Genomic DNA, 26,160 nt, shown 5'->3' with positions numbered 1-26,160 from the left:
CACTCCTGGAAGGATTGGAGCCATATGGGGTGGCGAGGATCAAAATCATGTTGACAGTGTGCAAGGCAAGCGTCCTACCTGCTGTACTATCACTCCGCCCTCTACTCTGTAATTTTAAAGGAAAATAAGTTATTTGTATATCAAAAAGGAAAGACTTTAAACAAGCATTTTATAGTACTTTAAGATTTCAGGAAAAGGTCAGAGCAATAGTACAGTGAGTAGGGTGCTTGCCTTGCACACAGCCAACCTGCGTTCAATCCCCACATAGTCCCCAGAGCCTGCAAGGAATGATCCCTGGGTGTAGAGCCAGGAGTATACCCTGAGCACTGCTGGGTGTGGCCCAAAAACAAAAATTTCAGGAAGAAAAAAAATCCAACACCCACAGAAATGATAACCTAAGACTGTTAGATTTCAAGAAAAAGAAATTCCACACGTAGGGTACTTAGAACTAAATGGAACAAAATGATCCCTAACTTCTTAAAAACATAATTTAGTAAAGCCGACAGACAAATAATTGGTGCTAGTTCCACACAGTGAATCTCAGAGAAGGGAGCACGGCGGGAGAGTGCTGTTCCGGTCCTCAGAAGGATCTGCCCTCAGCTTCTCAAGAAACCTCTTGCGACAGCACCTTCCTGCAAACAAAGCCAACTCTGGCTCAGAACTCAAGTGCTTGGAGAATCAAGGGGCACAAAAATGCATATCTATGCAATACTGTTTATTCTCATGGCCAAGGACTTTCTTTCTTCAATTCTGGCTAAAGGAGATTGTTACACCCAACACATGGCACAGAAAATGCTTATCAATATTCCCATCTCATTTAACAAAATTACTCATGGCCTAAATGAAAAGTGGGAGCCTGGAGTGGATCCTGAGACAGAAGGACATTAAGTGGAAAAATATGTAAAATTGAGAAGTGTGCAGTTCAATTATTGGTACTGTACAAATGTAAATTTCTTAGATGTGACAAATGTTCCATGGTTATGTAAGAAGTTAGTATTAGGGACGTGAGACAAGTGAGAGGCATGAAAGTCATATAAGAACTCTCTGTACTATCTCTGGAACTTTTCTTCAAATCTAAAATTATCCCAAGATAAAACCTGACTTTTCTTTTGTTTTTGGTGTTGTCAGAAATTGAATCCCGAGTCTTGTGCATGCAAGTGGTCTACCACCGAGTCACATCCCTGGCCCCTCAAAATAAATATTTTATTTATTAATTGCATGGGCTGGATTGATAGCACAGTGGTAGGGCTTTTCATGCGGCCAACCTGTGTTCGATTCCTCCGCCCCTCTCGGAGAGCCCGGCAAGCTACCGAGAGTCTCGTGCCCGCACGGCAGAGCCTGGCAAGCTCCCTGTGGCGTACTGGATATGCCAAAAACAGTAACAGTAAGTCTCAAAATGAAAGACATTACTGGTGCCTGCTCAAACAAATTGATGAGCAATGGGATGACAGTGACAGTGATTAATTGCACATGGTAGGGCCAAATAGGAGGTTTTATTTTTTTGTTTTTTGTTTTTGGGTCACACCCGGCGATGCACAGGGGTTACTCCTGGCTCTGCACTCAGGAATTACCCCTGGCGGTGCTCAGGGGACCATATGGGATGCTGGGATTTGAACCCGGGTCGGCCACGTGCAAGGCAAACGCCCTACGCGCTGTGCTATCTCTCCAGCCCCCCCCCCAAATAGGAGTTTTGATGCACTTGCGTTGCTTGTGGCTAAGACCCAGGTTCAGATCCCCAAAACCACAGTGGTACCCTGAGAACCACCCGGGACCACTCCTGAGCATAGACCATAGCCCTTGAACACTGCCAGGAGTGACCCCAAAGCATCTGGTAACACCAGAGACACACTACAGGGGCCGAGGCACTTGTCTTGCATACAGTTGATCCTAACTACATCCCTAGCACTGCTTATGGTCCCCCAAGCATTAGTGATTCGAGCACAGAACTAGGAGCAGTCACTGAGCCCTGCTGATTATGACCCAACCTCCCCCCAAATATACATAGTTTCCCACTTTACGTGTTCAATTCCCCACAAAATTTCAAACATGCATCTCCAGTCACTGCCCCAGCTCGGGCAATGTCTGAGTAAAACACTTCTTTAGGGGTCAGTGAAATTAATAAGACACTTGCCTTGCACATACACCAGGGGTATCTCTGGAGCTGAACTTCCATCAGCTGATGAGAGGGTGCTTAAAATAACCTTAAAATAACCTGGGCTGGGAGCAGGGGACTAGAGAAATAGTACGGCAGGTTGGGCACTTGCCTTGCACCTGGCTGACATCACACATAGTTCCCTAAGCCCCACCAGGAGAGATCCCTGAGCACAGCGCCAGAAGTCAGCCTTGGCCACAGTCAACTATGGTGCACAAAACAAAATAAATAAGGAAAATACTCTGGGCTGGATCACAGATTAAAAAGGAAAAAGTGAGTACAGAAAAATGTGTAGTATTGTTAGCCTAGCTTTACTTAATCTCTGATCAAAAAAATGATAATAAACCAAAAATGTAATAAACGTTGACTATCAGCATCTCCACATCAAAAGGCAAAGTCTACTACAGTGAATTCTTCAGCTACAAGCTCTGAAAAACATGGTAAAAATTCCTTAAATCAGAAGGTATTGGTTAATTTAGAATAAATAACAAAACTCCTATCTTCCCTAAGTTTCTAATAAATAAATGATGAATACTCAGCTCACCCTAGAAAGTCACTGAAGAACAAGTTTCAAGGATCTCATCAGGGAAACATCCTGACGCTCTAACACCCTAATAAGCCCTCTGGTAGGCCTGCACATGCGTGCACGCACACACATACACGCCCCCAAACAAGGTTAAACAAATTTATAATTTGAAAAATATCACACAACACAGTATTGGCGAAGGCTAAATACTCATGGCCCATTAAGGAAAGAAACCAGAACAAACAAGTGAAATTTAAGCTAAGCTATTTCATGACTAAATGTAAATGATACAGTAGAATCTACCATGGTCATAAAATCTGATCTGTTATGCCGTATGTTGACAATATTAAATTGTATGCAATAGGGGCTGGAGCGATAGCACAGTGGGTAGGGCATTTGCCTTGCACGCAGTCAACCTGGGTTTGATTCCCCAGCATCCCATACGGTCCCCTGAGCACCGCCAGGAGTGGTTCCTGAGTGCAGAGCCAGGAGTAACCCCTGAGCATTGCTGGGTGTGACCCCCAAAAGCCAAAATAATAATAATAATAATAATAATAATAATTTTATGCAATAGTTTTCTGACCTGAGCTACTTTCAGAAACGAACAGAGTAAATTCCTCTAAAGCACATCAATATCCTTGGGCTGAATGGGTGCTCAACAAACACCTCCAGAATGAATGAACATACAGCAGTAATAAACCTCTGGCCATTTAAGCCATAAAATATACCTCTGACCATTCATAGTATGGATTCAAATTAATATCAACACCTTAGCAGAAGAGTACACTATGTGATCACATTTAGAAGACATTCCAGTTAACTGAAAAATAATTAACAGCAATGTTGGTTGGGGAAAACCTCTTATCACAAGACATTTAAAAAAAAAGGGGGGGGGATAGTCCAAAAAGCTGGAGTGCCTGCTTTATATGTGGGAAACTGGGTTTCATTACCAACACAGTATGGTCCCCAAGTACCATCAGATGTAACCCCCTCCCCCCAAAAAACAAAGTCCTAAGTGTAAAAACTCTAATTTGAACTTGAAGAAAATAGGGACAGAGTGCTAGTAGGATGGGTAGGGCACTTGCCTGGCACATGGCAGACCCAGGGTCGTTCCCCAGCATTCTTTATGGTTCCTTCAGCCCTGCCAGGAATAAGCACTGAGTACTCTCAGATATGGCCCAGAAATAAAATTTTAAAAAGTGAATAAAACATCTGTAAATGATTAATTTTTATTTTCAGGTGACACACCAACAGTCTTGCCCCTGTTTCTCTGCTCAGGAATCTTTCTAGTACCAGAGGTATATTTATTTTTGTGGTCATTAGGGTAAAAATAATTCATAGGGGGCAGATGAATAGTACAATAGGAAAGTTTCTTTCCTTGCAAAGGACTGACCCAGGTTCAATTCCTGGCACCCCATGCAGTTCCCCAAGCTCTGCCAGGATTGATCCCTGAAGGCAAAGTCAGGAGTATGCCCTGAATATCATCAAGTGTGGACCACCTCCGCGACAAAAATTTTAATCTATCTCTAAGACTAACACTGAAGCAAATGATGTTCTTTAAGGAATCTTTCATTACCCATGGTTTTATAAAGAAATTTGTTAACAATTTAAATTAGTAAATTAGACTAATGAGTGAATGGAAATCAAGCCCAAGCACCATCAGATGTGGCCCAGAAACAAAACCCAAAAAAGTGAATAAAACACCTGAAAATGATTATTTTGTTTTTGCTTTCAGATGAACACACCAGCGGTCTGGCTCCTGTCCCTGTGCTCAGGGATCTCTCTACTCTGAGCTCAAGCTGAGGGTTGAATGCCTCGAATTCTTCCTCTTCAGTACTGCAGGGAAGTGCAAAGCCACACTCACCGGTGCTGAGGACTAAAGTCATTTCCTTTTCTCTCAAGTATGTCACCAAGAGCCATTATTTCGTGCCCTTGCCCAACAGAAAGCCAACACCATTTCCCCCCTTCCATCACCATCAAAACTTGCTGTTAGAGTATGAGAACTTTAATCTTGGGATACAAGAACCTCAGAATGCAAAATTACCGTGCAACAAAATCTTTTTTGAAGGAATGTTCTCACCCCCCAGGGTGTTCCTACACTAATTTAGCTCCCTATCAAGTACTAACAATCAAGGAAATCAGAAAGTTCTCAGAATAGGTATTGCAAACCGCTTGCTGTTTTTAATTTGTTATTGTTCACGGATTCCAAAATCCAGGGTACACATTACCAGCAGAATGTTTTTCTGTCAGTGCCTGCATTTAAATGCAAATTGCCACTTAATTATATGCAATTTCCCCCTCAATCTATACATTTATAGAAAATACGAATCGGCCTCCCAGTGTTCAAAATAAACAACTAATCATGTTTACTTTAAAAAAAAAAAAGCAAACTATTGCCTCATCACCAAGAGGTTCCATTGCATCATAAAAATGGTGCTGTCAGCTCTATCCATAAGTGACAGCTTGGCAGAGATAAGCTGTTCCAGAAAGATTAGAAATTTCTAGTGACCTTAAATAAGGTAATGAATTAAGCACAGGGACCAGTATAGTGGGTGGGCACCATCAATGCAAGCTGCAGACCCAGATTCAATTCCCAGAACCCCATATGGTCCCTTGAGTCCTGCCAGGAGTGATCTCTGAGCTCAACGCCAGGAGTAAACCCCGAGCAAGGTCAGGTGTGACCGGGAAAAAAAAAAAAACCACCAAGCACATATAATAGTATAAAGCTTTCACTAATATGGTTATTTCCACATCAAAATTTCAGAGCTATAAAGTCACAAGTGGAACTACCAAATCACCTAAGAGCATGACGCATGTTTACAGGAGAAAGGAGAAGCAGCTGAAGAAAACTATCCTCAAAAGCAACCCAAGAAAGTACTTTGCAATTGAGCTCAAGAACCGAAACGCTAATGAGGTCTTTGAAAGTCATTATTAAGGTTCTTGAAGTCATTGAGATAGCAGCTCTAAAACAGAGCAATGACATGACATTGGCATACGCTCTCAGGCTCCGTGTTGGAAGCCACACAATGCTAACAACAGAAATCACTTTCTCTGCGTTTACTTGTGCCGGGCACTGTCCTGGGAGTTTCCCCTTAGAATTTTTTCGGTCCTGATAACATCCACCCGGTGAAACTGGTGATGGTGATACTTCCCGTCTGACCGATGAAGAAACTGAAGCACAGATCAGTTAGAAGAGACAGACTGGGTTGGTTTGATTGTTTGGGTTTTTTTCTTTTTTCCCCCCCAAAAACCATCAGTTTGTCCCCGAAGACCATATAAACCAACACAATGCGCTGGACAGTAAGGTCATGCAAAGGTCACCTTTCTTCTCACCTAATGACCTTTGGGGCTTTCGGACACTCCAAGGACCTTGTGCATCAGGAGGCGCTATGGAATCAAACAGACCCCAACCTGGCTCCGGAGCCAAGTCTAAGCCTCAGCTTCCCCGTAAGGAACGCGAGGAGGGGGCACCTTGACCATAAGGCGGATTATAGTGCAGGCTAGAGAACACAGGAGAGTGCTCGTCAACCCCAAGGGTTCCCCTGGAGGGTCGCGCGGGGCGGGGGGGGGGGGCGGCGGGAGGGACATCAAGTCCCCATCTGATTCCCGGAGCCGGATGACAGACGTGATAAGGGTGCCCTTATCAAGAACGTGTTTAAAAAATCGTCTCTGGTGTTCCACAGGCTTTTTATTTCCACCTCCCTCGCCACCCACCCACCGCCCTCCCCCTGAGATGGGAATCTCCAAAAAGTTAAGGAAAAATAAACAGGAGTACCTACATAGCAGCCACTAAAAGAAGAAGAAGAAGAAACAGAAACCGGCTCCCTGTCTTCGTGCTCTCGAAGGAAAAATAAATAATAAAAACCCCTCTCCCCTCTCCCCTAAGGGTGAGTCAACACGCCTCCGTCCTAACCGTCCCCCGGGCTCCCGCCCCTGGCCGGGCGCGGCGACTGGGACCCACCTCCAGGCTCACCATGCCCCGACTTTCTGCAGACGGCCCGAGAAGTTCAGGGAGGTCTCCCGAAGCCCCTGCAAAGCCGCCTCCCCGCTCCCCCTTCCCCCTGAGTCCCCCCGCCCCCCCCCCAGCTCTCCCGAGCCGGGGCTGGGGGAGCTGAGGTTCGGAACGCCCGGGAGGAGAACCCAGGAAGAACCGGGACTCGCGCGGGCGAGCAGCCCGTCTCCCGCACCCCCGCACCTCCGGCCCCCGGGTCTGCGCGCATCCTCCCTCCCTCCGCCCCTGGCGCCGCCGGGGCGCACGGGGACCCACGTTACCGGGCTGGGGTGGAGGGCGCCGCTGCCCGGGGAGCGGGACGCCCGCGCTGGGAACCGGCTCCGGGCTTTTCCGTTTCCCCGCGCGGCTTCCGCTTCCGGGCTGGCCCGCGCCGGAAGCGCGCTGGGGGGCGGGGCGACGCGCTGGGGACGCTCGGCCGGCCGTTCCGGAAGGAGCCCGGGCGCGGCGTGGACATGGTGAGACGGACTGCCGGCTGGCCGGGTGCTCGGGAGTGGGTGCTCGCCGGCCCGCTGAGGGGCCCCCGAGACCCCCCACCCCGGCTTAGGGCTGGGGCAGAGGGGGAAGGGGAGCTGCGGATTGCTGGGGGGCTTGGAGGCATGGGCAGGAGTGAAGGGGAAAGGGGGGCTGCAGAGGCCAGTGTGGTTCCGACTCTTGTTGTTGTTGTTTTTTCACTCTCCACTTTCTGCTCCAAGGGGAAACAGAAGAAGACCAGGAAGTATGCGACCATGAAGCGAATGCTCAGTCTCCGAGACCAGAGGCTGTGAGTGTCGGGCACCCCCCGGGTTCATAGACGCATCCAGGCAGGGAGCCACGAAGGGGTACTTCGTGGAAGGGTGGCTTTTTGTTTGTTTTTGTTTTTTGGATTTTTTTTTTTTTTTTGCTGCTCTATGTGTGCTTCTGACGTTATTGTGCTTTGCATTTACTATGTCATGAAATTCCTGTGTCTTGGTTTACTGATGGAGAAACCTCCCAAGCCACGTTTTCAGCTAAGGGGAACTGCCCCGCCAGCTGAAGGGGGCGGGAATGAAGCCTCTCTTAAGTGTTTCAACCCCTGCCCAGCCCCTCACGTTTCGATCTTACAAAGTTCTGTGCTGGAGGTAGGATTATCTGCACGTTCTTGCCATTAGCCACTATATCTCAGGGCGGGAGTTGTTTGTCTGTCTCTAGCACCTAACTTTCCGTGTGTGTGTGTGTGTGTGTGTGTGTGTGTGTGTGTGTATGAAAGAATGGGGAAATGTTAGCTCTCTAACTTTTAAATGGATCCAGTTGACTGTGGAAGAAGAGACTAGAATGATATCGCCTGTTCTGGGGCCTTAGTCACTTGCAGCAGTGACAGGTGAACCAAGTTAGAAAATCAGGACCAGTGTTCCTCACAAAGGGATTGGAGAGATAGCACAGCAGGCAGGGGACTCACCTTGCTCACAGCTAACCCAGGTTCCATCCCAAGACACCATATGGCTCCCTGAGCCCCGCCAGGAGTGACCCCTGAGTGAAGAGCCTTCAGGGAAAAATGGAATGGTCATATGTATATGTTTTAGTACATTTTGACACTTTATAAGACACCTGTGGGGAGCCCTGCCTCCATCCCACCTGCCACCAATGCACGGGACTTAAGATACAGACATCAATCTGCTTCTCCACAGCTAAGAGAGGATTTTGATCCTTGATGTAAAAACCTTCTAAGAAAAATAATAGTGCAACCAATAATTATTTACCTGTTAATTTTTGTGGCCATTAGCTGGAGATTTTTAAATTTTGTTATCTGAGTAATTATGTTTCTTTCGTATTGTTTTCCACCTGGGACATTATAAGCTGATATTCTAGTGAAGAAACTACCTGGGGGCCAGAGCGATAGTACTGTGAGTGGGATGTTTGTCTTGCATGCACTGACCCAGGTTCACTGTCTGGTGTCCCATATGGTTCCCCAAGCAGTGCCAGAAGTAATTCCTGGGGGCTGGAACAGTAGTACAGTGGGTAGGATGTTTGCCTTGCACATGGCTGACCCAGATTGATCCCCAGCATTTCATATGCCACCCCCTGCCCTTGTCCCCACTGTGCACTGCCAGGAGTAATTCCTGAGTACCTTGAGCTGTTTCCCAAATATGGGGGACATGGGAGGGGAGCAGGGAATAAAAGTAATTCCTGAGCATCACTGGGAAAAAGAAAAAAAAAATCACAAAGTAGGATTTTCTCTGTTAACAAAAACAAAAATACCTCATTTCAAATGAGATAATAGCTGCTATGTGTTCTTGTTTTCCTTCTTGCATTTAATGAACTTTTTCTCCCTTTAGGAAAGAAAAGGACAGATTAAAACCTAAAAAGAAAGTAAAGAAAGATCCCAGTGCACTTAAAGAAAGAGAAGTGTGAGTAACCATAATTCTCATGTTTTAGAGCTGGAAGAGACGCTTTCATCTCACGTTGGTGCTGCCCCTAAACACGACTCACCTGCTTGTCTTTGTTGTCCTTGCTTGCTCCTTTCCACTCTGAGAACACTGTGTTCTCTCTCAGAGACTGACTTCTCCCTCTCTCTCCCCTCACATCTTTCTAAATAGGTTTCAATGAAAACTACCTTACTTCACCAAAACAAAACTAGAAGACACGTTTTTTTTTTTTTTTTTTTTTGCTTTTTTGGGTCACGCCCAGCGATGCTCAGGGGTTACTCCTGGCTCTGCACTCAGGAATTACTCCTGGCGGTGCTTGAGGGACCATATGGGATGCCGGGGATTGAACCCGGGTCGGCCACATGCAAGGCAAACGCCCTACCCGCTGTGCTATCGCTCTGGCCCTAGAAGACACATTTTAAAACCTTGAAATTCAGATTTTTCCTATGCTAGTTTACTCAATCATTTGTGAGTCTGGCTCAGCTATGCAAATGAAAGTGTTGTTAATTCACACACACACACACACACACACACACATCATTTTCTTTTTTCTTTTACTCCTACATTCTTTTTTTAATGTAGGAGTACTGCTATTTATTCAGCCATTGATTAAGCTTTCTGAGTTGGGCATGAACTCCACATTGCTTTTTTAAAAAAATTTTTTAACTGGATATCCATGAGATAGACCATTACAACACTGCTTGTGATTGGGTTTCATGATCCAGCACCCATCCCTCCACCAGTGCATACCTCTCACCACCATCCCTCAGCCCCCACCCCGTACCTCCAGCCTCCCTCTATGGGAGGCACTTTCCTTCTTGCTCTCTCTCTCCTTTTCCTTTTATGCATATGGTTTTAGAGGTCATAGTGTTTGTTCAGGGTATTCGGTATTTTTATCAGAACAGTAAAGCTGGAGTAGCTTTTCAGTTGGGTGGCAGCCCTGGTGTGTGAATGTGACTGCTGGGGCTTCCGAAAGTACAGGGAGGTGGGGGATGTAGCCCATTCCGACTTCAAGAAAGCCTGGAGATTTCAGTTACAAAACCCGCATACCAAAATTTTCAGCAGATTATATCTCGGTGAGGTCCGTCCTGAGACAGTGGAGTCAGGCTGGGAGTATGGCGGCAATTTTGGATTGTGGAAGCAAGTGGCTGCCAGGGGCTCTGCTTGGGCGGGCACAGGTCAACCGCTCCCTTCCTCCCCCTGCGCCCAGTTTCCCCTGGTCTTTTCAGACATTCACGGGTCCGAGCTTATCTGCGGCTTTTTATCTCTTTCAAGATTTATGTAAGGGTCTCTGAAGCAAGGCTCGTAGTAGAGCTTACAGAGTGGGACTGGATTTGGTTCGTCGGGGTGACTGCCAGGACTTCTAACACATATCATTTTCACTAGTTCAAACTGTTTTTAAAGGAGCTAGAGAGAGGGGGGCTGGAGCGATAGCACAGCGGGTAGGGCGTTTGCCTTGCACACGGCCAACCCGGGTTCGATCCCCGGCATTCCATATGGTCCCCCAAGCACTGCCAGGAGTAATTCCTGAGTGCAAAGCCAGGAGTAACCCCTGAGCATCGCTGGGTGTGACCCAAAAAGCAAAAAGAAGAAAAAAGAAAAGAAAATGCTAAAGGAGCTAGAGAGAGAGAATAGGGGTTAAGATGCTTTCCTTGTATACAGATGACTCCAGTTTTGTCCCTAGCACCACAAACGGTCTCCTGCGCACGACCAGGAATGATTCCTAAGCACAATTGCGTGTGGCCCAGAAACAAGAAAATTTTGAATTTCATGGGTCAGAATTTTGCCTAAAGTTCTAGGAGTATAATCTGGGGCTATTAGTATTTTTCTTTTCCCAGAGTCTTATGACAGAAATAATTAACATTGTTTAACTCACTCGCATTTCATTAACCCCTTGACTCTGGCACTCTGACTTGTGTTAATTAACCACTTTCAGATAAGCTGTTGGTAGTGTGACCTGGTTTCAAAATACGTGACCAAAAAAAACAGCCAGGATGAAGATAGCTCACACGTCCGGGGCACATCCTTTGCGTGGAGGCCTCGGTTCTATCCCCAGCACTGCAAACCCTAAAGCAGGAGTTACTCTTGGGCATCACTGAGTGTGGCCCAAACAGGGGGGAAATGTAGTAAGGTCATCTTTTCAGAATAAAGATAGTACATTTGACTTTTTGGTTTTGGGTTTTTTTTTTTAATATTTTTCTTTTTTATTTATTTACTTTTTGGGTCACACCTGGCAATGCTCAGGGCTGACTCCTGGCTCATGCACTCAGGAATCACTCCTGGCGGTGCTCGGGAGATCCTATGGGATGCCGGGAATCGAACCCGGGTTGGCCGCATGCAAGGCAAACGCCCTCCCCACTGTGCTATTACTCCAGCCCCACATTTGACTTTTTGAAAACCTCATCACATTTTCCTTCTATTTCTCATTTTGCCAAGGATTGATGATGAATATGTGATTATAAAATTTGTTTCCATTAAGTAGAAAAAGAGCTTACTCTATAGCAAATAGTTCTGCTCAGAGACTTCTTTGCTGCGTTTGTTGTTACTGAAATGTCAGTGTGGACCTGCTGTGTTGTTTCTGTCTCCCTCAGCACCCAGCACCCTTCCTGTTTATTCTTCCAATATAACACACAGCTGGGCCCACCGTACCATATCCTGGTTGATACCAACTTCATCAACTTCTCCATTAAAGCCAAATTGGACCTAGTACAATCAATGATGGACTGTCTGTATGCCAAGTGTGAGTATCATACTTTTATGTTTCTGGGACGTTTGTGCAGAAGAGTTAGATCTATCCACTGACATGAAAAGAAAGGAGCGGGAGAGACAGGACAGGCAGTTCGGCCCCGGTTTGAACCCTGGCACCACAACACTGCTCCCGCCTCAGCGCCTGGGCGTTGTTCCTACTACCACTTGGAGGACTACAGGGTTTGAAGAATATCTGGGGGTGCATGTTCAAAGTACGCACTCCAGACTGTGAACCATCTCCCTCCGTGGGGCAGTTTTTGTTTATTTCTCGGGGGCTTGGGGGGTAGGGGGTGAGAAAGGGCTCTCAGCAATGCTCAGGACTGACTCCTGGTTCTGTGCTCAGGGATCACTCCTAACAGGGCTTGGTTGACCACATGGGTGCCGGGGATCGAACTCAGGTTGGCCATGTGCAAGACAAGCACCTTGGCTGCTATACTTTATGTCTGCCAATTTCTTAAAATTCACGTGATCTCTATTGAGTGGGGTTTCTTTTAATTTTTTTTTTCAATAAAATAAAAATTAAAAATGGATTGCCTCATATTTACTGTCTTCTTTTTGAGTTTTTTTGAGACGTTTCTCAAACTGTGGCAGGAGGCCAGGGAACCTGGGGCCACTCCCAGCAATACTGGGCCAACAGGGCTGGGCTGTTCGATGCCTGAGCCCGAGGATGTGCGGCGGTGCTCCATGCGGCCTTCTCGGGAGCACATGGTGCGGGGGTTCAAACTCAGGTCCCCCTGAATGCAGAACTATTTATCTTGTCTCTTTGTGATTATGTATTTTGGAGGCCCTACCCAGCTGTGCTCAGGGCTTACTCCTGGCTCTGTGCTCAGGGATCACTCCTGACGGTGCTCAAGGCACCATGTGGTGGTGTGCCAGAGATTAAATTTGGGTTGGCTGCAAGCAAAAAAAGTGCCCTTCTGCCATACTATTGCTCCAGCCCCCCCCTTTTTTTTTCCTTTCTGGGTCACTCCTGGCTCTGCGCTCAGGAATTACCCCTGGCGGTGCTCAGGGGACCATATAGGATGCTGGGAATCGAACCCAGGTCGGCCGTGTGCAAGCCAAACTCCCTACCCGCTATGGTATCTGTCCAGCCCCCTCCAGCCTTCCAGCCCCCTTTCTGTGAATTTCTAAAATACCTTTATTGGGATATAATTCACACACCGTCAGTTCACCCTTTCGAGGCTCATGGCTTTTATTGTCTTTGAGAACTAGGTCAATTTTATTTTTTTTCACACTGAGTACCTTTTGAGTTTATAGTGGGAAAGATTTTTCATGAGTCAGTTGAGTGGGAAGTTACAGCATGAAATACTATATAGCAGTGAAAAAAGTTATACATACATAAACATCAAAGATATAACTTACTAAATGACATGTTGCATTATATTGTTTATATAAATTTTAAAACCATATTACATTGTTTGTTGTTTAAAGGTGCATATGCATTCAATATGCTTCTACCCATGCATCAGATCAATAAATACCAAAAATAGAATTGCAGTTGCAGTTATGGATAAGCAAGGTGTAAACAAGTTTTGTAAAGTAAATGAGGTAATAGCACAAGAAATCGAAATGCTTTTTTTTTTTTAAGTTCATTGTTAAGCTGATTAGGAACAAATTGACATTTGCTAAATTATTCTCTATTTTATTTTTTTATTATTATTATTATTTATTATTATTATTGAATCACTGTAAAATAGAACCTTACAAAGCTTAGGTTTCGGTTCATGATTAGCTGTCAGTCGTACAGTATTCCAACACCCATCCCTCCACCAGTGTACATTTCCCAGCACCAGTGTCCCAGTTTCTCTCCCATTACCCCTCACCCCTACCCCTAGCCTCCCTCTCTAGTACACGATTTTCTCTCTCTCTTTCCCCTTTTGGGTATTGTGGTTTGCAATATTGATACTGAAAGGTTATCAAGAATATCCCTTTGCCTACTTTTAACTCTCAGTGCTTGTCCAGTGAGATCATTCCTAGCTATGATTGTCATAGCGGTCCCTTCTCTATCTTACCCATCCTCAGCCCGCACACACGTATGGTTGATTCCAGACTAGGTCACTTTTAAATGTTTTCATTAGCAAAAAAGAAACTCTAGAGCCCTCCCTTGCCTTCCTCTCCCTTCACTGTATCACTGTCATCCCATTGTTCATAGATTTACTCAGGCGGGCGTCAGTAATGTCTCCATTCGTCCCAGCCCTGAGATTTTAGCAGCCTCTCTTTACTCGTCTTTCCCAGCGATTGGAGTTTTCTGAAAGGGTCAGTGGAGTGTGGAATGAGACCTGTTATTGTTACTGGTTTTGGCATATTAAATATGCCACGGGGAGCTTGCCAGGCTCGGGGTTTTTTTGGTTCTCACCAAAAAAGAAAAAGAAAAAAAAATGTTGCTCAAACAGTATAATGACTAGAGCACTTGCCTTGCACACAGCCAACCCAGGTTCAATGCCCATATGGTTGCTGCATGCCCACCAGGAACGACCCTAAGCACAGAGTCAGTTATCAGCTCTGAGCACTGTTGGGTATGGTCCCAAAACAAAACAAAGCAAAAATTGCTCAATGAAGAACACATAAAGGATGAATTAATATGGGGCCCAAGAGATAGTAGAGTGGGTAGGGCACCTGCCTTCAACACAGCTGAACTGGATTCAATCTCCAGCAACACATGTACCCCCCCATCCTCCACCCACCCACATGCCCCAGGAAAAGTGATCCCTAAGCACAGATCCAGGAATAATCCCTGAGCATCACTGGGTGTGTCCGCACCACTTAAAGAAAAAAAAAAAGGTCAATCTACAGATACTTCAGCTAACTTCTCTTTCCCTTTACTATTTTTCCATGTATATTAAAAAGTTTACCTCCTCTGGAATGGTACTCATTCTGTAAGGTCTTACTCCTTTTCCTAAATCTTCTCCTTTAAGAAGGAAAAATTTTAAATGATGAAATTAATAGATTTTATTTTTCTTCTAGTTCTTCATTTCAGTATAGTCTGCTGTTATTTCAGTATCCTGTGTGCCTTCTCAAGACTGTAAATAGGATGTAATTTAGAGCATATTCCATTTCTTCACAAGTTCTGTTTCTAAAACGTGTTTTTTCCTGGCAGGTATCCCTTGTATAACTGACTGTGTCATGGCGGAGATTGAAAAATTGGGGCAGAAGTATCGAGTAGCTCTCAGGTAGGAAGGGGCTGGTCTTGATATGTTCTAGGTGATGTACTGGAGAGCTGTTTGACCCACTGTCTCCTAATTGCTGTCCAGAAAGTTCTTAGCCAGTTAATTTAAATCAAAGTCATGCCGGAACTGCAAAAAAAACCTAGCTAAATGCACGGGAGCGTATTGCAGGAGGCCCAGGTTTGACTCCTGGCCCCACATTGTCCCCTGAACCCCACTAGAGGGGCAGGTTTCGAGCACTTCTAGGCGTGCTCACCCACTCAAAAAAGTAATGCAAAACTGATCAACAATTTGTAATTAAGAAAATAAACACTTGAAGGTTATCGATATTTATACGGAAGCTTTATTGAACCAATTACTTAGTCATGTTGGTCTATGGGCCTTCAAGTTCCTCTCAGAGGGATAGTACAGGGGTTTAGCTGCTTGCCTTGCACGTGGTCGACTCCAGTTCGATCCCTGGCAGCGCATATTGTTACCTGAACACTGCCAGTAGTGATCCCTGAGCACAGAGCCAGGAGTGAGACCTGATCACCACCAGGGGGCCCGAGCTATAGTACAGCAGAGAGGTTGTCTGCTTTGCATGCAGCCAACTCGGATTTGATCCCAGGCATCTCCCAAGCTCCACCAGGAGTGAGCCCTGACCACCACCTGGGTGTAACTCAAGAAACAAAACCAAAAAAATCACCACCTGATGTGGCCCCAAAACGAAATAAATATACCTCAAGATTTTCCTTTTTTTTTTTTCTTATTTTTTTCCTTTTTGGGTCACACCCGGCAATGCACAGGGTTTTTATTCCTGGTTAATGCACTCAGGAATTACTCCTGGCAGTGCTCAGGGGACCTTATAGCGTGCTGGGAATCAAACCTGGATCGGCCGCATGCAAGGCAAACACGCCCTACCTGCTGTACTATCACTCCAGCCCCGAGATTTTCCATTTTTTATCTGTCTGTTTATTGTCTAGATATCATCAGAATCACATTTAAAGGATTCACATTGTAGGTTTGATTCTAGAAAGCACTCCTGATTTTTTTTTTTTTTTTTTTTTGCTTTTTGGGTCACGCCTGGCGATGCACAGGGGTTACTCCTGGCTCTGCACTCAGGAATTACCCCTGGCCGTGCTCAGGGGACCATATGGGATGCTGGGATTTGAACCCGGGTCGGCTGCGTGCAAGGCAAACGCCCTACCCGCTGTGCTATCTCTCCAGCCCCAAAAGCACTCCTGATTTTAAAGTAGTTATTCTCAGACTCTGGTCTCCGGACCCTTATGTGTGTGTCACAGAAGAATGTTAATAATATTAATGGAAAATACGCTTAGCATTTATCTTGCTGATGATTCCAATTATCTCTCATATTTACTATTATATACTGGTTTATAATGACCATCCTTGTCCCTCTTTTTTTTTTTTTTCTTTTTGGGTCACACCCGGCGATGATGCTCAGGGGTTACTCCTAGATCTGCACTCAGGAATTACTCCTGGCAGTGCTTGGGGGACCATATGGGATGCTGGGAATCGAACCCAGTCAGCTGCGTGCAAGGCAAACGCCCTACCCGCTGTGCTATCGCTCCAGCCCCTGTCCCTTTTTCTTCTACATTTGTGTGAAACAACTTCATAAAAGTGAAGTATTTAAGTTAAAAGTGATTTGGGGGCCAGGGCAGTAGTACAGCAGGTAAGTCATTTGCCTTGTACGTGGCCAATGTAAGTTCAGTTCCCAGCATCCCATATGGTCCCCTGTGCATAACTGGGTATGACCCAAAGAGGAAAAAAAAATTATTTGGGAGCCAGAGCAGTAGTACAGCAGGTAGGATGTTTGCCTTGCATACAGCTAACCCAGGCTCACATGGTCGCCCGAGCCTGCCAGGAGTAATCCAAGCATTTTGTATCCCCCCCCCCAAATAGATAGATAGATAGATAGATAGATAGATAGATAGATAGATAGATAGATAGATAGATAGATAGATGAGGAAGAAAAGTGATTTGGTTTGAATAATCCTGATTTTTTTTTTTTTCTTTTTGGGTCACGCCTGGCGATGCACAGGGCTTACTCCTGGCTCTGCACTCGGGAATTACCCCGGCGGTGCTCAGGGGACCATATGGGATGCTGGGATTCAAACCAGGGTCGGCTGCGTGCAAGGCAAACGCCCTACCCGCTGTGCTATTGCTCCAGCCCCCTGATTTTTTCTACTTATGTAGCTTTGAACAAATCTATTGCTGTCCGTGTGCTTACTTATCTTTGACATGGAAATCTAATATACTGAGTTTTGTGGAATTTGCATGACCTCAGGCACACATAGTATTAGGCTATAAGCTTTAATTCCCTTCCCTGGAAGTGTTTTTTAATTAGAAGGTAAGAGGATATCTTAAAATCTCTTTTATTTACCTACTTGTTACTTTTATGTACCTAATTGATACTCAGAAAATTACCCAATTGCCTGAATAGTTAATCTACTTTTACAATCCTCCAGGATTGCCAAGGATCCAAGATTTGAACGACTACCATGCACACACAAAGGAACCTACGCAGATGACTGCTTAGTACAAAGAGTAACTCAGGTACCACCAGTTTTTAAATATACCTACTGCTTTGTGCTTTAAGAAATAAAGCTGGGGCCAGAGAAACAGTGCAGTGGATAGGACACTTGCCTTTCATGCCAATCCTTAGCACCATATATGGTCCCCTGAGCCCACCGGGAGTGATCCCTGAGTACAGAGCCAGGAGTAAGCCCTAAGCACCACTGATAAAGTAATAAGTAAGTGCCAGAGAGATAATACAACAGGTAAGACTTTTTGTTTGTGCACAGATGATGTGGGTTCAATCTCCAGCACGCTTATGGTTCCCTAAGCACTGCCAGGAGTGATCTGTGACCATAACCTGGTGCGGCAACATAACTAATAATTATAAAGTGAACTGTTATCCCCAGAATGTTCAAGATAGCCAAGTGTTTAGGGATATTAAAAATATTCTAGGGGCCAGAGTGATAATACAGAGGTAGGGCATTTTGCCTTATACATGGCTAAAAACTGGGTTTGATCCCAGCATCCCATATGGTCTCCCAAGTACTGCCAGGAGTAACCCCTGAGTACCGCCTGGTGTAGCTCCAAAACAAAACAAAAAAATTATATAAAATTTCTTCACTGCCACACAGGTAGGGGGAGGGTTTGGGGTGGGGGGGTATACTGGGGTTTTTATAGGTGCAAAATGTGTGCTGGTGAAGGGATGGATGTTTCATCATTGTGTGACCGAGACTTAAACCCAAAAGCTTTGTAACTGCTCTCATGGTGATTCAATAAATAAATTTATTTTTAAAAAAATTCTTCACTGTGGGGGCATGAGATATAGTAACAAGGATTAAGTCACTTGTCTTGCGCCCTGCTGACCCTGTTTGACTTTTGGCACCCCACATGGTTTACTGAGCACTGCAAGGAGCCACTCCTGAACACAGAGCTTCAGTAATGCTGGGTGCGACCCAGACTCCAAACACCCTTCACAGTAAGGGGCGGTGCCTCATTGGCCTGAGAGGGAATTGGGAGTTTGCCGTCGCTGACAGGAGAGCACTGCCTTGGGGGAGAAACCTGGGCTTCAAATCCCAGCACATGCATTTATTGGGTATGTGATTTGGGGCACTGATGAGTCTTTATTCCACAAATCTTGTGTAGAAAATGATTTTAAGTGGATGTATACAAATAAAATTTTAAGATTCCACACCCCATGATTCTAAGATTTTATTTCCATTCACTCTCATGAAGCAATTTTATTCTTTCCTCTGTCTCTAACCCAAAAGTTTTTTTCTGTTAAATGTGAGCTTCTCAGGGCATTTTCTCACATACACCCTGAAATAAGTCAAGTTTGGTGGGGGGGGGCTTGAGGGTTTCTTGTTTTTTCCTTTGGTTTAGGGTTTTAATTTTTTTGGGGGGGTGCACACCCAGCAAACAATACTTAGGAATTACTCCTAGCAGTGCATGGGGACCATGTGGGATCCAGGGATTCACCCAAGTCAGCCGTGTGCAAGGCAAGTACAGCTGTACTCTCTCCAGCCCCAAGAAATAAGCAAAGTTTTATTCTCCTCCTCCTCAGGCTTTCTCATCCACGCCATAGAATGGCTGCTATTGATTGTCCTGTTTAAGAACCTGAGCTTGGGGAGGTGGGGAGGCAGCAATACTATGGTATGGAGATGCTGGGCTTAAGACACTGGCCCTGCATAGGCTGACCCCAGCACCACATATGGTCCCCCAATCTCTGCCAGGAAAGGCCCTTGAGCATTGCCAAATGTTGCCCCCAAACCCAGAATGAAAATCAAACCAAACCTCTGTGGACCGGAGAAAGTGCAGGGGGAAAGGCCTTGCCTGATGCGCAGCAGCTCCACCTGGATTCCTGTCATTGCTGAGAAAGCCCCAGGCACAGAGACAGGGGTAGCCTTTGAGCACTGCCAGACACGGCCCAGTACCACCACCCCAAAGACAGTGAAAGAGCCTGTCTCTGCTGACGAGAATCATCTTTAACTGGTGACCACACCGCTATCCCATCTGTGGTGGGAGTATGTTTCCTTTAGCTTCCCGTTGCGTAGCTGACACCAGGCAGTCATTCTTTATTAACCTTAACAAAGAATAAGTGTGGAAGTAACCACACTTCCAAATACCACTAAATGTTGCCGCTTTCATCACTGTTAGGTTCACACTCGACCTGGAGCTCCTAGTCTGGGTTCTTAGCCCCATCTAGCCTGACTCCACCATTCCCTGGAGGTCTCAGACTAAACCCAAACCTGCAGATCCCAGAGAAGACAAACACTGTGACCCCCATTCTAAGGCACTCGCACCTTTGTAAAGAATCCCTCCATCATTTTCTCCCAAAGGTGACGGAAAACAAATGGTTTTTCTTCTCCCCCTCAAGTTTATTTGAGCTGTATTGCCATCTTATGTTTATAAATAAGAGCTTCTAAATCATGATAGTTGTCTGAATTTTTTGTAACCTTTTCTGAGCTATTTACTGTGAAAGTGAGTGATTAAAACTGACCAGTCTGGTGCAGTTATCTAGTATGAAGAAGTTGACTCTGAAAGTTTTATGAATTCTTCATTGTTTTCCTGCAGCACAAATGTTATATTGTGGCCACTGTTGACCGAGACCTTAAAAGAAGAATTCGAAAGATCCCCGGAGTTCCCATCATGTACATTTCTAATCATAGGTGAGAACTTTCTGGTGGGAAATGATTAACAGGGCATAGGAAGTATCAGTGTGAAATGAGGTCAGGTTTTATAGAGGGATTTGAAGGATATTGCTGTATCAGTGTTTAGCTGTATTTGAAGAAGGAAGACAAAGTAACGAGCAAAAATAAAGCTAGGACTTAGGAATGAGACATTCACATTTTTACAATAAGATTAGTAGAAGAAATAGAGACATGTGTTGTCCTCAGTACAAAACAGTAATTTAAAATCAAGCAAATAATTTTGGCCAGTGATCTTGTTTTTGAAAGTTTGGTGCATGTGATTAGCCCTTCATCTGGAAACTAAAAGTTTTGTAAAAATCAAAAAGCTGGTCTTTTATCCTTCTTGAATGGGTCCATGTCAGTCCTCAGAGTATGATTGTCCAGCTTTTTGGCCTGGGGAGAGCATAATGTACTAGGAGGAATATGAATTAAATTGTGCTAAGCTGGACGCAGAGCTTGGATTCCCCATTTGCAAACTTTCTCTGACTTTAAAGAAAAAAAGATAATGCAACGTCCATTATGCTCTTCCTCTCAGATGTTTCTGGTAATAGGGTGAAGTCGTTTCAGAGGGGGCGAGTGTTGGCGTCAATAAAGGGTGGATTTCTACATGGTTCTGAGTCCAGCTTTCTTACCACTGTGAACTTTTCGTCCTGATCAGGTACAACATTGAGCGGATGCCGGATGATTACGGAGCCCCTCGATTCTAGTTCTTGAAGACAAAAGTTCTGCCTGCCTTCAACTTTCTTTGTTGCTGGTTCACTAAACATGCTCTAGCATGTCTATAAATTATCATTCCACTCACCCGTTTGCTCTATTATGAGCTGAGAATGGTTAAGTACATTCACTTTTTGATGTTTTGAAAATACTTTGGGAGCCAGAGTGATAGTACAGTGAGTAGCACATTTGCCTCAAACGCAGCCAACCTAAGTTTGATTCCTTGCACGAAGGTCAACCTAGGTTTGACACCACATGGTCCTCCTAGCCCACCAGGAAGTGATCTCTGGACACAGAGCCAGGAGTAAGCCCTAAGAACAGCAGGTGTGGCCTAAAAAACAAAAAACACAATGAAAATGTTATTTTGTATCATTACAAATTTTGTTTGCATATTTTTATAAATCCTGGTTGCTTACATAAATTGCTGGTTTTATATTGAATCGCTCAACAGGAATTTATTGTTTATACAAGGTGCTTAGTGGGAAGATGACCTAATGACATTCATGGTCGGAGAAATGTACATCAATAAATACAGATAGGGGATAGAGAAATGCACATGACTGACCCGGGTTCGATCCCTGGCATCCTATATGGTCCCCTGAGCCTGCCAGGAGTGATGGGTTCTTGAATGCAGAGCAGGACTAACCCCTATCACCTCCAGATATGGCACAAAAAAATAAATCAAAGCCATAAATAAAGATAACTTGATGCTAGGGTAAAAGTCTGGATAAGGAAGCACATAAAGAAGGGAAGAACAGCTGGGATACAGCTCAAAAGGTGAATTCACGTGCTTTACATGTGGTAGGCTCAGTTTTGATTCCCAGAACCACACAGGATCCCAACTATCAAAAAAAATGATTTCTTGATGGGGGTTAAAGTGGGGAGGATGGACCAGAGATGGTGATATTTCAGTTAATCTTTTTAAAAATGAGTGAGTGGTTGGGAGCCAAGAAATAGTATAGCAGGTAGGGCACTTGAATTGCACACGGCTGACCCCATATGGTACCCTGAGCCCTCCAGGAGTGATCTCTGAGTTCACAGCCGGATGTGGTTTAAAAAATAATAACAAATAGGTGCTTGTCAAGCAAAAAAGGCAAAGAAACAAAGACTTGGGAAGCATTTAAAGAAGAGCTTGGATGGGCCAGAGCAATAGTACAGTTCGTAGGGTGCCTGCCCTCACAGAGTCATCCAGGTGTGGTCCCCCAAGTCTACCAGTAACGATCCCTAAGTGCAGAGAAAGGAGCATATCAGAATATGACCCAAAAACCAAAATAAAAAAACTTTAAATGCTTCCTGGGGGCCAGAAAGACAATATAGGAGGCCAGGCATTTGCCTTGCATGCTGTTGACCCAGGTTTGACCCCAGGCACCACATTAGGCCCCTTAAACACCGACAGGGATCACTGATCACCGTGATCCTGATCACCGAGCCAGGAGTAGCCTTGAGTACCACTAGGTGTGGTCTGAAAATAAAACAAACCTTATTGGGAGCCAGGTATATGCCTCAATGGTAGAGTGCCTGCCTTATATTTTAGAGGCCTGGGTTCAATCCCCAGAGCTGCACAAAATAAACCTTACTGTTAAAAAATGCTAACCTTCATTGGAGCCTATAGCTACTCATAACCTCTGCTGGCGGAAGGCCTTGTTTGTCTTGGTGTTCGTGACTGCTGCCTGCTGAGGGGCGGGGTAACTGCTGATCAAAGTTGGGATGGCTTAGGCAGCTACCTGAGTAAGAGCAGTGAAGCATACATATTGATGCACACTTCCTTTCACCAGAGTTCTCGATGTGGCATGTAATCCTGTCTGATAGCATTTTATCCATCATTGAGCTTCTTTCAAAACTGGAATCAGGCCGGAGCAATAGTACAGCGGGCAAGGCACTTGCCTTGCACACAGCTGACCGGGTTTACACCACAGCATCCCATATGGTCCCCCGAGCACCTTCAGGAGTGAGCCCTGAGTACCACCACAGATGGCCCCAAAACAAAGAACAAGATGTAAAGTTGAAATTAATCCTTGGTCCATGGTATAGAGTGGCTATTGTAGCAGGCTGGAAAACGGTATTTAATCTCGTACAATGCCATTACTGTTTTGATAACCAAATATGTTGTCAACGCACAGTAATATTGGACAGGAATTATTTTTGTGAGCAGTAAGTCTTTTGTGGAAGATGCAGTCAGAGCTGCAGCAGAGCTCCTAACAGCCCACTCCTCGTGACTCACCACAGTTCTCTCTTGCTGAAGAACATATATGTCAGGAAATTGCAATCATGGGTTTTAAAGATAGTTGGAAAGACACCGGAGACATCAGAGGTGACTCTTCACTGAAATAGAATCACGAACCAGGGGCTGGAGCAAGAGCACAGCAGGTTGGGCATTTGCCTTGCATACAGTCCGCCTGGGTTCCATCCCTAGCACTCCATATGGTCCCCCAAACACCGCCAGGAGTCTTACCTTAGTGCAGAGCCAGGAGTAATCCCTGAAATGTGCGCTGATTTCATCAGAGGCACAAAGGAAAATATCCAGGAAGCAAAGTTGCTCCTGGTGTCTGCCAGGATCACTCCATCGCTATGAGAAAAATCCATGTGGTGGTGGTTTTAAGACTTGGGATTGTTTTCAGATGGGAATCCATAAACAACTCATTGACTTGCACAGTTCTGAGACAAATAAGCAGATTACTTCCATCCATGTGGAGACAAGAGTTGACATTAAGGTCATTGTAGATGTAAAACTCAACCATCTTAATGATTGAATATCACTTCCCAAAACAAAAACAGTGGGCCTAAAATATTCAGTCATGCAGGTTATAAAAGGATGTGGTCTCATTTCACTTTTGTTGTTCCTTTTAAAACAGCCCAGAAATAACAGATTTGGCGTGATTCTTAAAAGTCTTAGGATTTTTCAGAATGGTAAATTGACTTCAACTTAAAGTTACAAGTTGTGTTAGTCCCAAGAGATCCATCAGTCTTTTGAAGCTTCCAAGCCAAGAATTGACTTTTCTCTATGAACGTTCTAGGTGGCATCTTCTACTGTAAAACTGTTTGGGGACATAGTGATAGTACACCAGGTAGGTCACTTGCCTTGCATGTGGCTGACCTGAGTTCAATCCCTGACATCCCATTGGTGCTCCAAACCCACCAGGACTGATCCCTGAGCACAGAGGCAGGAGTTACCTGAGTATTGCTAGATGTGCCCCTTCCCACCTACTCCACCCACCCAAATCCTTTTATTGATGTTGAAAGTATACTGCTTAGTCGAAGTAGCCAGCTTCACCGTGATCTTCTGGAGAACTTGCTTCATCTTCTATATCTGTTGGATAATAATGCTAAAGAAAGCATTATTTCTTTTGGGTTTTTTTTTTTTGGTGGGGGGACTGGTTTTGTTTGGGGGCCATACCTGGCAGTGTCAGGAATTACTCCTCATGGGACTCAGGAGACTATATAAGGTCCCAGGGTCAAACCTGAATTGGCCATATACAAGGCAAGTGGCCTACCCACTGTACTATCTCTCCAGGCCCCAATATTTTTTTAAATCTCTTTTCTATTATTTATTGATCATGTGTATCTTGCCTTTGTGGTTACTGATTAAATTTTTGATATCTTCCATTCTGAAACAATCTGCTACAATTCTGTTTGAATGGGTTATTTATTTTTTCCTTTGATCTTTCTTTGAATTTATTAATTCCTCCACTGATTCCCTCCAGTTTGGGGAACAAAGATGATTGTTTCTCTGAAATCATCCTTGGGAAAAAGTTCTGATGTACTTAAGGGCTTTCCTGGATTTCCGTCCCAATCCACGGATGCAACTGAACTCCTTTATTTAGGCATTCCTAGTCTTTCTCGGGAGCCAGGGGTGGAGCTCCAAGCTCCAGGTGGTCTGCAACTATCTGTGCTCCCACTCACTATCTCAGGCAAGTGCCTGTGACTTGACTGACTCCTGGCAGCCATGGATGCCTTGTGAGGATTTCTTAAAAAGCTGCGTGATTCTTGCCTAGGGTTTAGACTTGTGTGCACCTGGATGACAACAGCAGATGAGTGGCACCTTTGCTTTGTAGCAGCATCCGAGGTCTAGCTGGCCCAGACTCTAGCCCAGGCCTCGCAGTTGCTGGTGCCTGGCAATTGATGTGGCAGAGATCGTGATCACGTGTGGCCAGTTCCAGCTATCCAGCAAGTGGATTTTTGTAGCTATTGGGTAAACCTGACACGTGTCAGTGCCATTCGGGGACAGCAGCTCTGAACCATGTCTTGATGGGCAGGGCTCACCTTCAGGTCTGTGCAGGGAGTCGCCTCTGGGATGGCTACTCCCAGCTGTGGCCTTGGGACAACTGCTCCCAGCTGCGGCCTGGAGACTGCCAGTTCCCAGTCCCTTTCTGACATAGCCAGTGCAGGCACAAAACGGATCCTCCATGGATCTTTTGTGCTCCGTGTCCTCTGCCTTAGGTGCCACCACGTTGGGGAAGCTTCTTTTACTTCGAAGCCGGCTGTATCAGATTGTACCGAAGCTGTGAGTCTGTGTTGGGGGCCTGAGGCTTCCAGACTCTCGGGGCTGGGGTGTGGAGGTATTCTAGGCATGGCTGCTCTCAGTCCGGGCCACATAGAGCCACACCCTTTATTGGGTTTAACAAGTTGTGAGACCCTTTAGGACTCACGTGTTTCCAGGACAAAACTGGATTCTGTGAAAACCCGAGGTGCCCAGCACCCTGCTCTGCATCTGTTAGCTGGGGTGGCCCATGTCAGCCCCAACAGTCCTTTCGGTGTGGAATTGAGACCACAATTCATAGGTGCGGCTGCTTCCCACCTGCACCAGGACCTGTGGCCAGCTGTGTTGGGCTTACTAAGACCTGAGCCTATTTATTTATTTATTTACTTACTTATTTTGGTTTTGGGTCCACACCCAGCACCCAGCGATGCTCAGGAGTTACTCCTGGTTTTGCACTCTACCAGTGTTGCTTGGGGGGCTAAATGGGATGCCAGGGATCAAACCAAGGTCAGCTGTGTGCAAGGCAAGTGCCTTACCCACAGTACTATCTCTCAGTCACTAATCTTGACTCAGTGTTGGTGTAAAGACAATGTTTGTTAGCCTTTTTTATTCAGCGCCCTCCTGACTGAAGTTGATGGACGATTTCCTGCACTGGCCTGCCCATTTCTTAGCAATGGACTCATTCACAGTCCCAACACTACTCACCCAAAAACTTACTATGAGGCATGCATCTAGAGCATGTTGTTTAGAGTGGTATGTAAGCTGCAGGAACTAGCAGGATGTTT

The 26,160-nt window shown here is 45.3% G+C and overlaps 2 protein-coding genes across 5 annotated transcripts in view; one reads left to right on the top strand and one right to left on the bottom strand.

The window, feature by feature from the left end:
- Positions 1-7,057, bottom strand: part of AREL1 (apoptosis resistant E3 ubiquitin protein ligase 1) — a 51,387-nt gene extending 44,330 nt beyond the window's left edge. For 2 of the 4 annotated variants that reach the window (XM_055130515.1, XM_055130519.1), the window contains exon 1: positions 6,951-7,057. The gene's annotated coding sequence lies outside the window, so the exon portion shown is untranslated. Of the gene's footprint in view, positions 1-6,457; positions 6,539-6,639; positions 6,734-6,950 lie in introns of those variants that run through there. The other 2 variants (XM_055130517.1, XM_055130516.1) reach the window with 2 other exon arrangements.
- An 18-nt stretch (positions 7,058-7,075) lies between these two features.
- Positions 7,076-21,346, top strand: FCF1 (FCF1 rRNA-processing protein). Its single transcript, XM_055130520.1, has 8 exons — positions 7,076-7,145; positions 7,383-7,450; positions 8,982-9,053; positions 11,663-11,811; positions 14,917-14,989; positions 17,449-17,536; positions 20,069-20,163; positions 20,843-21,346. Exons 1-8 carry the CDS (start codon positions 7,143-7,145, stop codon positions 20,889-20,891), a joined length of 597 nt encoding a protein of 198 aa, XP_054986495.1. The 5' UTR covers positions 7,076-7,142; the 3' UTR covers positions 20,892-21,346.
- The last annotated feature ends 4,814 nt before the right edge of the window (positions 21,347-26,160 follow it).

This window comes from Sorex araneus, chromosome 3 (genome assembly GCF_027595985.1).
Source record: "Sorex araneus isolate mSorAra2 chromosome 3, mSorAra2.pri, whole genome shotgun sequence".
Classification (NCBI taxonomy): domain Eukaryota; kingdom Metazoa; phylum Chordata; class Mammalia; order Eulipotyphla; family Soricidae; genus Sorex; species Sorex araneus.
This window is presented reverse-complemented; position numbering and strand designations above follow the sequence as displayed.

Coding starts and splice junctions, on each gene's coding strand:
- FCF1 (XM_055130520.1), top strand. Junction 7,451..8,981: donor AGTCTCCGAGACCAGAGGCT/GTGAGTGTCGGG, acceptor TTCTCCCTTTAG/GAAAGAAAAGGACAGATTAA. Junction 20,164..20,842: donor ATGTACATTTCTAATCATAG/GTGAGAACTTTC, acceptor CGTCCTGATCAG/GTACAACATTGAGCGGATGC.